General features: G+C 33.4%; 1 protein-coding gene across 1 annotated transcript; it reads right to left on the bottom strand.

The window, feature by feature from the left end:
* Window positions 1-11,786: 11,786 nt before the first annotated feature.
* Window positions 11,787-12,654, bottom strand: LOC114729439 (MDIS1-interacting receptor like kinase 2-like). Its single transcript, XM_028916438.1, has 2 exons — window positions 12,372-12,654; window positions 11,787-11,956 (listed from the first exon to the last, which is right to left on the bottom strand). Exons 1-2 carry the CDS (start codon window positions 12,652-12,654, stop codon window positions 11,787-11,789), a joined length of 453 nt encoding a protein of 150 aa, XP_028772271.1.
* Between the last annotated feature and the right edge of the window lie 3,865 nt (window positions 12,655-16,519).

Below are 16,519 nucleotides of genomic sequence, written 5' to 3'. Positions count from 1 at the left end.
CACTTTTTTTTTTGGGTGAAATCTGTGTTCATAATTTCTACCTTGACCAGTAAAATTTCTAATTTGCACCCAGATCTCTCACTTGTTGGGTTATAACTCTCACACGAACCGGTGGCCATTTGCTCTCTTCTTTCTGTTCTTCTCCGAGTCGAGAAATCCCAAATCTTCTCAGCATTCCCATACGCCTTCAAGGAGAAAACAACATGGAGTTGATTGATAAAAATAAAATCATGAGGTCCTAATTAAAAACTCCATGAAAGCATGAGGACCCAGGAATTGTTTTTTCCTTTTATTTATTATAGTATATTTATGCAGGTTATGAACTTATGACACACACACATATATATGCCCCAGCGTTTCAATTTGAACTATTACTAAAAGCAAAAATTTACTAAAAAAAATTAGGAAATTAATGACGGAATTTGCAAATTCCGTCCTAAGAAAGATCATATCGTTGATTAGTTGCTGTTTTTTTTTTTTAGTAAACTTTGCTTTTAATGCTAGGAAAATTACACACAGGTCCCACAGAAGAAAATTAATTCAAAAAAAGTCCCTCGAATCCTCAAATGCTTCCCAAGTCCCTAGGGATTTTAGAACAAAAAATTAAAATTGTGAAATAACTTACTTGCCCTCACTGATTGAAAAAGTTGTGATTGGGTGCTGCGTGGGTTGTGATTGTATGCTGTGCATGTTGTCATTCGGTTGAATGAGGGTTGTGATGGCCTTCTGCATGAATGTAGGTTGTGATTGACTGTTGTGTAGGTTGTAACTCTAGCTGTGCATGTTGTCAATTGATGAGGACAAGTAGGTAATTTCACAATTTTAATTTTTTGCTCTGAGGTCTCTGGGGACTTAGGAAACATTTAGGGATTTCGAGGGATTTTTCATAATTAATTGTCTTCTGTGCGACCTATGTGTAATTTTCCCTTTAATATTCTAATTTTTTATACAAATTTTTAGTTTTACTCTTGAATTTTATGAGTATCCTTTCAATTTTCTATTGCTGTTACAGTCTCAAATAATAAATTTTTATACGTAGGCTTCCAAAGTTCCGAAGGCATAGGCCTTTGACTTCATAAATTCTCATAACTCTTTTAACATTTATTTAATTAACATAACAAAATTCTATCCTTCCAATTAAAAGGTTCTTAACAGCAGCACTATCAACAGTTCAAAACACCAGTCAGTGAGGTATATATCGTTCTCAGCTTCCATATTTGAATTCCCACATGTAATACCCTACATACACCCTTTTAACTCTTATACGTAGGCTTCTATATCATTTAGACATCCAATTCCTTTCCTATTGGTTTGAGTAACTTTAATCTTAAATCTGAAAAATATCTCTACGCATGATTACCTAACACAGGGAGGCATCAAACACCACATCGAAAAAGTGCATCGTTAACTTTTAACCTCCACAACATTTCGGACAGCACAACCTTTGGTTCTGGAACTATTTTCCAGATTTAAAATAATGTTTAAACCATCATTTTCAAAGTCTCTAGTCATGCCTTAAACTTATACATCAATGACTTAGCATTTAACTAGAAGCATAATTTAGCAAAGACTAAATCAGTTTTTGAGCTTCAAGATCTTGGGTTTCCAACGCTCTGGATCTTCAAACATGCTTATCAATTAGAGTTCCTATTCTATATTTAGAAACGTCAATCACTGAGTTTTAAATCAGTTTTCAACTTTCAAAGAAGTAAAAACACTTCCCATGTGAGAACCAGTTATAACTCCCTTAGAACATAAATCCAGATTTGAAATCTTGCTGAAGCATTTCCAATTCTTGCATGAAGTGACAGATTGTATATACATATAATATTATGCTCTTCCCGACTTACAGAAACTGAAGCTACATACACCGAAACCATATATATATATATATATATATATATCAGTTCGGTCTCCTTCCCCCCTAGCTCCATGAATTCGAATCCCATAGATCAAACCCCATTTTGGTGACTGAAAAATAGAGGCAAAACTCACATGCAAACAGGATCATCAACATGCAGCAACGTTCATCACATCCCAACTCAATCCGAATACATACCCGTAAGAGATCCCAGACCCTGTTTCGGTAAGGACAAAACAGAGCCGAAAAGACTATATACAGACTGAAAAACATACATGCAATAACACCATTCGTCTATAAAAGCTTCAATCTACTCTCCTCCTTTCTTTTTTCATCTGTTTACCTCACTTCCTCTCACTAAAACCGAAACTCAACCGTCATCATCTTCACTTACAGCCACCTATAGCAGAAAATGGATATGGGAGGGTGATCAGGAGACTTACTTAATCTCAAAACACCGATTGCATGCAGGGATCTACTTCCGATCACGACCTCCGGCTTCCTTTCTTCCTCCCGTCACTCTCTCCTCTCTCTCTCTCTCTCTCTCTCTATTCTCTTCGAATGGCAGTGGAAATGAAGATGGGGGAGGTGATTCAGATGATTAATGGGGGAGGCAACACGTGTGATTTGTGTAAGAAAAATTCCTGAACCATTTTGCCCCTGTATCATATCTATACTTCCAAGTTTATCCTTCTCCTGTTTTCTCTCGCTCTTTCTCTCTTCTTTCTTCACGTTACAGGTTGCAAATGAGAAGAAAAGAGGGTGTTTCTGAAATTAAACGGGACAATCACATATGGACTGTGTGAGTAAAAACAAAATGTCCATTTTGCCCTTACAATCAATGCTTTCTTTCAATTCCATCCTTTTTCTATAATTCTGAAATAATGAGATAAACCCAGAAATTACTTCATCATGTTTTATACGGATCTTTCTTATCCATTAGCTTTTTTGACCCATAAAATAATGTCTATAAAAATTTTGGGTCAAAAATCAACTCATAACTATTTTCCTTGAATTTTCCAAGAAAATAGCCCTTAATTCAAGAAATTAATCCTTAACCCATTTTAAGGATTTTGTGCCTCTAATAACTTCTTTACCTCATAAGATAATTTCCCTAAAATTTTCTAGTTAATTAGAACCCTCTAAGTATTTTCTAAGAAAATAAACCCATTTTGCTATGAAAATAGCTTTAAAATCATTTAAGCCATTTTTTGGGGAATGAACTTTTCCAAAATATTTTTAAACCTTGAAAATCAATATTCCACACTTTTCCCCAATTGTGATTGAGCTATTAAATAATTCTAATGAATTTTCTCTTTTCTACTTATCCTGAGTCAGAAAATTCGGGGTGTTACATTATTAACATTTCTTTCATTCACTATATATACTAATTTTTAAGAAATTACTTAATCTAATTTTTAAAAATAATTATATATTTTACTTTCTTTATTATAATATATTTAATAAGATAAATAGGGGTTGAGAAAATTTTAATTTTGATCACAAATTTTGAGTTTTTTTTCTAATTTAGTGTTTAATTTGTACATAGTTGTTAAGGGGAAATTTTGTCGAATTTTTTATTTTTAAAAAAGAGACATTTCCTTTAATTTGTAATTAAGTGTTAGTCAATTTTAATTTATTGACTAACATTTAATGATTTTATTATTTTAATTTTTGAATTAAGGAATTAGAATTGAGCTTGACAACTATGTTCATTGACTCTGTAGAATAATGGATCATAGCTGGATGAAAGCTTAGAGAATTAGCAAGAAATGTGAGGATGGGGTTGAAAGGTTTCTTGAGTTTGTTAAGAGAAATGCCCCTAGTAAAAGAGATAGATTGTACTATTGTCTTTGTGTCAAATATTTAAACAATAGTCGACAAAATATTTCTGAGATAAAAGATCATCTTATCTATGATGGGATAAATTTGAGGTATACAAATTGGATATGACATGGAGAAATTAGAAAGACTACATTGTCTGCAAAGGAAAAGGTTGTGAATAAAGATTTTAGTGATAGAATTTCAGATATGTTTCGTGATATAAGGTCTGAATCTTCTACACAGTTCTCTCCCACTTTTGAAACTTTGTGTAGTGATGCAGAGACGCCTTTATACCCAGGGTGCAAAGATAATTGATTACACAAGATTGACAACCGTGTTGAAACTGATGAACTTGAAGGCAAGAAATGGTTGGATTGATGTTAGTTTCACGGAATTGCACGAACTGCTAAGTGATATTCTTCCAAAAGGGAATTCACTTCCAAAACGAATGTATAAGGCAAAAAAAATTGTGTCTGATAGGTTTGGAATATGAGAAGATACATGCGTGTCCTAATGACTGCATATTGTTCAGAAATGATTATAAAGGGTTGAATAAGTGCCCTAAATGTGAGACTTCAAGATACAAAGTTAAGAAAGATGATGGTGATTATAATGAGATGACCAAAGCTTCTCCTTTGAAGGTTTTGTGGTATCTTCCAATAATATCACAATTTAAGCGTCTATTTGCTAATACCACAGATGCAAAGAACTTGAGATGGCATTTCGATGAGAAAATATGTGATGGAAAGCTTCGTCGCCTAGCAGATTTTCCTCAATGGAAAACAATAGATCAAAAATTTCCTCTATTTGGCGGCAGCCCAAGAAACCTTTAGCTAGGGCTTTATACGGACGGAATTAACCTATATGGTAATCTTAGTAGCACACATAGTGCTCGGCCAGTGCTCCTCGTAATTTACAACTTACCTCCTTGGTTATGCATGAAAAGAAAGTATATCATGCTATCTTTGATGATCTTAGGGCCAAAACAGCCAAGAAACGATATCGATGTGTATTTGGCATCTTTGATTGAGAATCTGAAGAAATTATAGGGGGAAGGTGTTGATATGTTTGATACATATAAACAAGAGACCTTCAATTTACGTGCCATGATATTCACGACGATAAATGACTTTTCGGCATATGGAAATTTGCCAGGATACAGTGTTAAGGGACATAAAGTATGTCCAATATGCAAAGAAGGCACCCACTATATGCAACTTAAACATGGCAGGAAGACGGTATACCTTGGTCACGGAAGGTTTCTTAATCGGTATCACCCTTACCGTAGATTGAAAAAGGCATTTAATGGCTCATAAGAATATGAAATGGCTCCAAGACCATTAACTGGAGAAGAATTTTATCAGCGGGTGCAGGGAATTACTGTGGTCATTAGTAAAAAGAAGAAGACTACTGGTGAGAGGAATATATGAAAAAGAAGATCTATCTTTTTTGATCTTCCATATTGGCAAAGTCTTGATGTGGGGCATAGTCTATATGTGATGTGTATGGAGAAGAATGTGTGTGCGAGCCTTGTTAGTACACTTTTCCATATAAGTGGAAAGACTAAGGATGAAATCAATGCAAGGTGAGACTTAGTCAAAATTGGAATAAGAAATGTCCTCCACCCACAAGAAAGAGATGGTAAAAGGGCTTATTTACATCCAGCTGCGCACATATTATCAAAACAAGAGAAAAGAAGTTTTTGTGGTTTTGTCAATAGTGTTAAGGTGCCACAAGGTTATTCTTGTAATTTAAGCAAACTTGTTTCAATGCAAGATTTGAAGATAATGGGGATGAAGTCTCATGATTGTCACGTGTTGATGCAACAATTACTTCTACTTGCTATTCCACTACAAGAAAATGGTGAGATAGCAGCGGAACTTTTCTAGCGATTTCTTTGAAACCGCTAGAAATTAGTATCGCTTTGACCATTAAGATGGTAGGACCCTCATATTTCTAGCGGTTATAACCTAACCGCTAGAAAATCACAGCTAGAACCATTCCCGGGTTTTGGCGGGAACTTGGCGCCAAAATTGTAGCGTTTATTTTCTAGCAGTGTAGGCCAACAAACCGCTAGAGTCTTGCAATTCTCTAGCGGTTCAACAAACCGCTAGTAATAGTCTGAGAATTTGTAGCGGTTTTGATTGAAACCGCTAGAAAATATTTAATTTCCCAAGGAGATTTTTATGACCGTTGCACTTTCTAGCGGTTTTATTTTAAACCGCTATAAATTTCTAGCGGTTTTATTTTAAACCGCTATAAATTTCTAGCGGTTATTATAAAAAGTCTTATAACGACTAAGTAGCTTGTAATGACAAATTTCAAGTAGGAAATAACAAGAAGTTTCAACTGTTTATTTGTTATTGAAACTTTTTTAGTAATCATTTTCTTTCTTTAGGACTTCATAGTAATTCTCTCCTTTTTTTTTTTTTTGCTGAGAGCATATTGGTACTTCAATATATAAATACATTGTTGTCAAACTAACGAATTGACTCTTCGAGTTTAACATTTTTACATCTTTACTTGACAAAATCATATCAACTTACTCTTAAAATCATATTAGCTATAAACTCAGCTAAAGTCGCGAGTTAACTGTCCCAATTTATTAGTTTTATGAGTTTAGCGAGTCAAACATGTACTTGGCAGAACTGGATTTACATAATGTGTAGAAAGGCCTGGTCGAAGAAAAATAAAAATTAAAAGTTAAAAACTAGTACTGGTGCAACTTTTGAATTTTATAAAAATTTCTATGTTGAGTATAATAAATTATTAATATTAATGGATTTAATATTGATACTTTCCCATAATATTTCTTTATTTTTATAAGGACTATTTTAATGGGACTCTTCTAATCCTATTAAACTTTCGTTTTGAATGTTATATTTTTTGTTCTTTATGATATAATCAATTTTTATTAAGAAAATTTTCAATGAATTGAATTTGAAATACATTTAATTGTTGTTATTTTTGTATTTTAATCATTTAGTAATATGCTTTTAATAATTTTTTTTATTTATAAAGATAAGCTGATAAACTCTTATAAATTTATGACGAGTATATGTCATTGTCACGAGTTTGTTTAAACTCATAACTTTGACAACCTTATAATAAGAGGGACAACTGCAGTAAAAATATTATATATGAATACAACAATTTAACGTAGCAAGAACCTTATAGTGAATAAGAGTAAAAGTAATAAACGATGGCTTGAAGTGAAAGTCTGTTATCACAAAAATGTTATAATAGTTAAATGATCTAGTTAATATCAAAACTCATAAATAGATTACACATAATATAAAAGAGCAAATAGAAATATAGGAAGTTAATATTTCTAGGTAATAGAGATATAGATAGAGACCACTAGACTCGAATCAATTTCGTAGTCAATGAAGATCAATTGACCACAAATAATCCTTTCCTTTTTTTCCCCCTCCATTCTCCCTTTTTCACAAAACTAAGAAAGAATGAGACATAAAATGAAATTGGACATAAAGAATTTGGACCATTATATTCTTCACATGGGATTGAAATGAAGGGCCCAACCATCATCGTCATTATCAATAAATAATTTACAAAATGTTGAACTATTTACAAACAATGAATAGCCAGCGGGTTATTTATCATAGATTATGTCCAACATACACAATAATATATCTAGTACATTAATTAATACTATTACGTATAAAATAAGTTTCAAACAATAGACTAGGTCAATCTATGATTAAAAAGAAAATATATAGTTTTAGGACCGAAATTTTTTTCATCGAATCAATCAATCATCCTTTACAATTGTGGTTCCCATTTTAGAGGCTTAGTTGTTGAAGCATACAAGTTGCTCTGTTTTTCCAATTTCATTGTCGAATTTAATTTTAATGTTTCTTTTCCGTATCTTTGTCATCGTTCTCCTTTCGTTTTAAATCGGTCTACCAGATGAATTTTGAAAAATCATAGTTTATCCGGTCATAAACATAAAAGTAGTAGAGATATTTGCTATGATCTTAAATGTAATATCTCAACATATTTTGTCTCCCTAATTTATAATTATTTCCCTAAACTCTCTATACTGACGGCACATAATTTTTTTATACTATTATCCAGTATCTGATGCTTTTTCAGGATCCTATTATTAGGTATTCAAGCAAATGGCTAATTCAGTTCGAGGTTCGTGACTACTGGCTACCCCTCCTAGCATATATGTCTTTTCTGAAACTTGAACTTGAGATCCAAAGGGATCTAGCTGGACCTTACACTGTTAGATTAACTCTATTTTGGTCTATTGACGGCGCGTGCTAGTTGAAGAGATTTTCTATGAAGAGAGTAGTTTCCATCTGGAATGATCAAAGGGGATACTTTAAGGAAACCAACATATTTTTTTTAATAAATAACTAATTTAACTTGTTTTCTCAATTAACCTCTTCGCATTAATTACTTCTCTCGCATTTAGGACCGAAGTGATGAGTATTTAAAAATAACGATACACAAGAAGACTATCTCGTGTGTGTGTCTATATAAACACACAAAGTGGAGGTACTTCCTTATATAAGAAGGTTCAAACGGAGCTTAACGTTTTACTTGGATACTTTTGGAAGAAGATGAGGAAGATGATGAAGAAGCTCGCTTGGAACCTTATTTTGATTTTGTGCTTCTCTTCTCCTTTCAACTGAACCCTACAATAGCTCGGCGACTTGGCGATCAACGTTCTCTTCCAACTCCATCAGGTACAGCTATCCACGCTGGAGGACTACATTATTAACCCATCTTCTCCATTATTATTAGATTTCTATTAAATTCTAATCTTAATGGTTGTTACTTATTGCCATATGAAAATTACAATATTGCAGAGAGAGTTAGTTCATTTATGGTGTTCACTTGTTTTTCTCTTCTGAATCGCCCCTCGTAACTCTTCTCTATTTTCCTTATGTTCAGACTATAGGGATTATTGGCCCCCACATGCCTAAGAGGGCGTTACGTACGGCGATGGTGTGCTCAAGCTGAGCAAAGGAGAACCACCTTGTTGGAATAATAAGATATTGTCATGTGTAATTTATATCTAAATGTGACTTTTAATAAATATACAGTTTGTGTTTTAATTAAGCTCTCACATTTGTGCAATGTAAACCATAAGATCAGCGCAACCGGAATAAGATATTGCAGTTTTTTATCTTATTATGCACTTTGGCCCTTCGTCTAACCAATCGACATGGATATTGTTAGTCTGCAATCTATAATATTATGTCCAGAACTTCTCTCTATGCTGCAAAATCAAGATTATGCTTCCTTGTGAGTGACTCGACAATTATGCTGTCTTCCAATTTTCATTCGGACTTGTAATTTCAATGCACATCAGACTCAACAAACTTTCCACAATATTAAGTAAACAGTTTCAACATAAAAAGAAGATAAAACTCCCTCTAATTCTTAATATAATAGTTAATAGATAGCTAATCCACATCGATTAAAAGAAAATACGTAAGGTAGTTATTTTTGTCAAAAAAAAAAAGAATGTTGGTTTTTCGACAATACCTCTCATTTTAGTCATTTATACTGAAAACCACCTCTATTGATTCGTGCAATCAATATGGGTAGTTTTGGAGGGGGGAAAAAAACATATGGGAGACAAAAGAACCTGAGGTAAACAAATTCCTTGAATAAGTCCTATGCATTTAAGGCTTGAGGAAGTAGTCCTTAAAGAAACTTGTCAACAAACTAAGACCAAAAATCCCGGAAAACTGGGGTATTTGAATTAACTTTTTATAAGTAATTTTACGATATATGAGGTAAGTATATGATAAGAGTTTTGTCTCAACTTGTGGCAAAATATTTTTTTAATTGATTATAAGAGGTATACGGGGTAAGCAGAATGTTCAAGAAAGCAATTGACTTGCTAATAATTAAATTACATTATGTAGGGGGAGCTTACAGAAGAACTGTAAGTTTGTATACAGACACCAAGAGCCTGATTTCATCTTGGAGAAAGTTAGAAGAACTCTTAGGAATGCTGAGTGCCACATACGATTTAATACATTTCTTTGTTTTATTTTTTAAAATTGTTATCACCCAATTCATCCTTCTTTTTTTTTGGTGACTGCCAAACTAACAATAACTCGTACGTTTATGGCCTCAGAAAGTAGTTCTTAAAGAAACTTAATTAAAAACTAGGAGATTAGAAATCTCGTACAATACAACTTTTGACTAAGCATAGAGTTTGAGAAAACAACTTTTGATTTATTAATTTGTATATCAATTAAATGTCTAAAAATACTCCGAACAATGATTAAGGCTTTGGTTTTGTGAATATTTGAGCCACCTACTTATTTAAGCTGTCTAGATTTTGGTATTTGATTTGCTTGACTAAATATTATTATATGTCATGCAATATACGGAAGTTTTCATTTTCTATGTTATTTCATAGAATATTAAAATAAATTAAATTGGTAGCTTATCAATTAATTAAAAGCACTAAGGAACGTCAATGGAAACTGAAAGCTCATTAATTAATTTCCTAACACGTATTGAGTGACGTTTGTCGTTGATCGTTAGGAAAGTCATTTTAATACTTTCCTGGAAATAGATTGGACTTTTTGAAATAAGGTTTTAGTCACAAAATTAAGGAAAGCTATTACTTGAGTATTTCAAGACGAAGCACAATACTAAAATGTCAAATATATGATAATTATTACTCAGATAATGATAATTAGTATAATTGATTGATGGAGAGTTTGTAAACTCAACTGGTTATAAATATATATATAAATCAAATGTCAGCTATATGAAATAATGAATCAAAAAGTTAATGAAACTCTTCTTTATTCCAAATAATGAGCTAGCAGAAGGATCTAAGTGACAATGATGGAAAAAATTTCCCAGAGAAATCGGATTCGTGTTGAATTTAAAGTTGCATCGTCCAAATATGACTCAGCTATGATTCATTTTAAAAAGGTATATAATAACATGGCCCCTTTGAAATTATTTTGCGCAATTGATTTATAAAATAAGTTTATGACTCATCTAAGGGGAGAAAACAACTTTGTTATTTAATTTTAAACTTAAACCAAGATTTTGGGATAGTGACTTCAAAAAAGTTATGAAGCTTGAGAAATGTTCGAGTTCAAATTCTTTCATTTGACGAATTCTTTACGCGTCATTGAGTTATTTTAATAAGAGAATTTGTATTTTAATAGCAGTCCTGGAGAATTGAGCATGAATATTCCTATATTTGTCTTATATCGACTCAACTAATTCGATGCCATTCTTTCTTTTTACCTAATTATTTTAAAAATTAAATTTTGTTGAATCCTTTTACAATTGAATATAATCCTCAATATAAAAATGTAAATTTTATCTATTCAACCTGTAATACAACTGATCAGAGTCATTTATTTGGACCCAATGCATTCAAAAATTAAATCATGACGTGGAATCTAAGATATCTTGTGGTCAAATTTACAATGGTCTAAGCGATTTTGATGCTTATCTCCAAATTTTTTACTTTTATTTTTTTAAAAAAATTATTTTAATATGTATAAAATCTAAAATAAATATGATCTCTCAACTACTAGTTTCTCAAAAGATAATTTTTTACTTAAAAATCTTTAATTGAAATTTTTATATTTGAACTATTGAAACTGTATTTAGATGGTAAAAATGTTAATACAGTGATGAACACCAAAACTGTTTCCTTGATTAGTAACTCTTTCTTTAAACAAGATAAACTAAGGAGACCGTCTTGTGGTAAGTATATAATTAGTGGTCTTTTTGTCAACAACAAGTTGTCCTCATGGCAGTGCCAACGCTCAAACTCGAGGTTGACATTAACATATATATGTTCGTGTATTTGTTCAATTGTATAAAATTAGGGGGGAAACGAAGAAAGATAATTTTCCTTTCTACTATTAGGGTTAAGTTTGAGATAAGAATGAGAAGTAGTCCTCCCTAACATAAAACTAAATTCATGGAAATTGGTTCAGTGAGTGCACTAAGAGCTGGAGCATCGTTCAATATGGTTACAACTGAAAGGTGTCTAAACGAGACAACATGTGCTTCACACTAACATTTATTTTATTTGAAGAGAAACAAAGCTATGAGAGACACCAATCATATCTCATGAGCACTCTCCATCTCCATCAATTGTGCAAGATTGCACATCGCTGCTTGAGCATGAGGGTTTGCTTGTAAGCATTGAAGAGCCAGATGCCAAATCAAAGCCAATTTCTTCAAGTTTTGCTGATTTGTTGATGATAAACGAGGGTCCAGAATCCCTTTGTAGTTGATCTGATTCATCCCACTTTTTCTGTTATAGGATATTAACTCACTAGGATATGATGCTCTCCCATAAGCATTTCAATAGCCAAAACACCAAAGCTATAAACATCAAATTTTTCTGTAACTGCCATTGTGTATGCAAGCTCTACACAAGGTCAAATGAAGTGATCAATTGGATTCTAGATAAAATGATTAATGATATTTTTTAAAGGTATCCTCCTATTAAAGGCCTCTTCAAGACATTGTTGAACACTAAATATGAGCTCTTTTCAAGCTGGGATTGAAAGCTTGGTCTATCACGTTGTTGTCAAGGATTAGCCCTTTCTACTAGACTTCCCCTGTTGGTTAAAGTGATCAATTTTCTAATTATATAACAAATCAGAAGTTTTAAACAAAGTTAAACAAGGTTTCATATTGAACTCACCAAGAGCAGTATAGCCATATGTGCTAGCAAATGTTGTCCAAATTGACGAATCAGGCTTTAAGAATCTTGTTCTGCCAAAGTCTGAGACATGAGCTTCAAGATTTGAAGACAGTAAAATGTTTTTGCTGGATATGTCTCTATGAACAATTGGCGGATTACAATCATTGTACATGTAAGATAAAGCTTGTGCTACCCACTTGATAATATTAAACCTCTTTGACCAATCCAACTTTGATACTTCTTTATCATTTCTAAGCATATCAGGTAAGCTTCCTCTTTCCATGTATGCATAAATCAGAAATGTGTGCAACTTTTGTGAGCAAAACCCATACAATTTCACAATGTCACAATGTCGTGTTTTTGTCAAGGCTTTGATCTCACTCTTAAAAGCTTTTATGCTCTCAATATCAAGGTAATTAGCTTCATACACCAACTTTTTTTATGGAAAATACTTCATTCTCCCCTGGTAATGTCAACTTGTTGTTCGCCGAATAGCTTAACCGTAAGCCGCCGGGTCACAAGTAATATAAAAAGTATCGTTCCCTCAGAGACTAAGGCTAGATGAGTCAAAAATCATGATTGTGTTCTTGATTAGATTAAGTGAAACAAAAGTTGTAAAAGAGTTTGTGAAATGAAATTAGGAAAACAATGATTTAAAACAATATAAAATCAACTTGACTTTGAGACAAATGAGGGTCTAGGGTTATTTTTCACTAAAATACTTCATAAAATTGGATTAATCACTTCTCAAGTAGTAGTTAACAATAAGTTCAGTTAGCCAGGGTTTGCAGAATTAATTAAGCTTTCTCAAGTCAAAACCAAATTTTTTGCAATCACAATAAAACTTAGCAATCTCTTGCATTTGTTTGAAAAGGTTGCACTTTGAAAACCAAAACCCCTTTTAGGCTGTGCTAGGTTAACAGATACATCTCTGTTCTATCAACAAACCATCTATTTACTAAGATAAATTTATGAACTAGCACGTTTTTACCAAAGTTCACAGATTAATTTAACTTTCTCGAGTTTCAGCCAATCAACTAATCAATCCAAATGATGACCAGTCACAAGAAAGCATTAAGCTCAAGGTAAAAATAATAAAACATTATCATTAACACTAAAGAGAGAGTTAAACCAAGTCTTAATCCATACAATAGATCAAAATAAACCTAGTAAAACTATTTAGCTATGCATGTTTAGCAAAAAGCAACAACTATAAGAATAGTTACTAACCATTACAGAAACAAGGAGAGGAGAAGAAGAAAACCCAGAAAAATTGAGAATCAAGCTCCCAAATCTCTTGTAGCTTTGAGCCCAAAGATCTCAAGCTCCAAAATCTCTAAACCTTAGCAGAACAAGCCTCCTAATGAGCCCCAAAGTCGAAATGTCCTCAGAAAACACGAGCCCCCTATGTATATGCCCTAATTTTTAAGTTATAGCATAAAACATACAGCTGTGAGGGATCAGACGCCATGACAGATATGGTCAGGCATCGCCATGGTTTACATAGAATGGATTTCCTGGGAGCAGTCTTGGCGTCGCGGCACATGCAAGTAGAGGCCGTGGTGGATTACACCAAATAGTGACTTCTTTGAGACAGCTTGGGCACCACAATGGATATGGTCAGGAGTCATGGTGCCTCACACAGAATTGCATTCCTTTCTCTCTGTTAAGACTACCATGGTGGTTTTCTCCATACGTTGCGGTGGCTGGTCCTTTTATAGCTCCTCTACTTCTAAACTCTCTTTCTTGTTCGCTTCGGGCCTTTTCCTGCACAATTGACTTCCAAAACATATAAAAGAGCACTAAAACAAGTTGAATAAGTAAACATTTCGAGAGATTATCACATTCCCAAACTTAAACTTTTGCCCGTCCTCGAGTAAAACAACAAACCAGGAATTAAGTAATGAATTGTACATCAAAGATTGCAGGAATGGCTATATCCTCATCAAATGCTCAAGGAAATATGCAAGATAGAAAATTACTGAATCACCTAAAGAAGTAAGTTTCATGAGCTTAAAACAAACTTTTAATGATTTTGGAGTGTAAGTGTGTGTATAGAGTCAGAGAACATCTCTCATGACAACGTCACAGTAGAGTGTGAGACTTTAGCCAACATACTATCCTTCAACTGCATACTTTCATAAGCCTAACTCCTTCTCCCTCTACGCCTACAACTCACGCCACATAAATTTGAAATCAAAGGGACTTTTCGTCTTGTAACGTAGCCAAGAGGTCATGGTTTAGGAAAGAAAGGAAGAATAGGGTAAACAAATACTTTGAGATAAATAGATGCTCGTAATCAAAATTCATTTCAACCACTTCCATTCCCCCAAACTTGTACTAAAATTTATGCTCTTCTCATCAAGCTTTCACGAAATGAACTAAATACTTATATATCATTCTCTTTTTCTTTTTCTCTCTCTGTTTTTTTTAAAACAATAAAACATTAAATAGCAGTAAATTACAACTTGGTTTCTAACACTTTGAATTTTCAGAATATTTCCATTCCGCTTGCCAACCTTTCTAAATTTTAGCATCTCATTACACTCCTTATCCTTCCTACTTCCATTGATCTTAAAGCTAGAGACTTCATGGTTTTTCTCAATTGGTTTTAGGTTATAAAGAGATTAGGATTTGAAACAAAAAATATATTTTTTTTTAAAAGGCTCAAAATATGGGTTCAAAGGATAAGATCTTTAAAGTTAGCTTGAAAGGCTCAAATGCATTTAAGAATTGCCCTAATCATTTTTCAAATTCATATAAAACAAACCATACACTTTGAGAAATCAGAAGAAGGTTCTGAAACTATTTAGTTGAAACAAAAGTATAAAGGCTAAATTATCCACTCAACCTCAACATAAACTTTTTTTGTGCATTATTTTCTCTAAAATTAAAGAAACACAAGTTTTAACCTCACAATTCAAGCATCAAAGAGCAATTCACAACTTCCTTTCAAGCATAATAACTAAGCAGCTTGTTCAATCATTGGATCATTCATACATTTTCAACTAACAACTTGCCACTTCAGCTCATCTTTTATAAAACCAAAAAATTTGAGATCACAAAATTTTCACTCTTTCAACTGTTTTCCCTTTTTCTCAAAATATTTACTCAACAAAGTGACCTTTTCAAAACTTTCAAAACTTTTCAAAATTAACCCTGTTATCCACAAAAATCAACCCCACCCCCAAACTTAAAATCGATAGTGCCCACACTGTCAATAAGGGTTAAGTGAAGGCCAGGGCATGCAACCAACCCAAAAACCATAAATCTGTTCCATGAAAGGTCAAAATTAGGCCTTCTTCCTATACAAGTATAGCAGTATGCACAACTATCAACAGTATCGCTATCAGATACTCTCAATAAAATAAGCAATTACTATAGTTATCCACAAATTAATCAATAAGAAGATCAGCCAACTATCAAAATATTCAATCTTTTATCAATAGTTAGAGCAGTTATAAGCAACAGTCATAGATACTGCTCAGTAACCACAATCAATCCAATAGACCATCAGTAGCCTTTTTCAAAAACAGAGAAACATATCACAACAGATAAAACAGAACAAGCCACAAGAAACTCAAAAAAGCATAAACGAAAATAAAAGAAATAAAACAAGTAGCAGCAGTAGCAAATAGCCCAGGCTAGTCATCCTCCTCCTCGGTCTGCTGACCCCCTTGATCTTCATCACCATTTACAAACGGATCAACAGCCATATCATCTCCCTTACCAAGACTAGAGCTAGACGCTCCAGCTTCATGTTCCTCTTCGGGCGACCCTTCCTCATATTCAGCCTCAGTGCTCATATCTCCAACATCCGGCGCATCAATGTCCAGTTTCTATGCAATCTAGACTAACAGCTCCTCCATGCACCTCTGTCTACACCTCCTGTAACGTATCTCTCTGACTAATTTCTCATAGAGAAGATCCAAGCTCTAAGTGGTTGGGTCTTTGTTGACAGAGGCTCGAGCTTCCTGTTCCTTCCTATACTCCTCAGGGAACTATTCAGCGTACATTGCTTCAGTGATCCGCTACTATTCTCGTTCAAGAACCAAAGTGGAGTAGTTGAATTTGGGGGATGACTTGAACTCCAGATCTGTCTCTTTCCATTCTACCCCCACTTTGGTTAATAGATCTGAGATCAGATA

This window comes from Neltuma alba, unplaced genomic scaffold (genome assembly GCF_004799145.2).
Source record: "Neltuma alba isolate B1F8T4 unplaced genomic scaffold, ASM479914v2 tig00012634_pilon, whole genome shotgun sequence".
Taxonomy (NCBI): Eukaryota; Viridiplantae; Streptophyta; class Magnoliopsida; order Fabales; family Fabaceae; genus Neltuma; species Neltuma alba.
The sequence above is the reverse complement of the archived record's forward strand: the minus strand, read 5'-3'. Positions and strand labels throughout refer to the sequence as shown.

Coding starts and splice junctions, on each gene's coding strand:
- LOC114729439 (XM_028916438.1), bottom strand. CDS start 12,654: ATGGAAAGAGGAAGCTTACCTGATATGCTTAGAAATGATAAAGAAGTA. Junction 11,957..12,371: donor ATATGGCTATACTGCTCTTG/GTGAGTTCAATA, acceptor GGGATGAATCAG/ATCAACTACAAAGGGATTCT.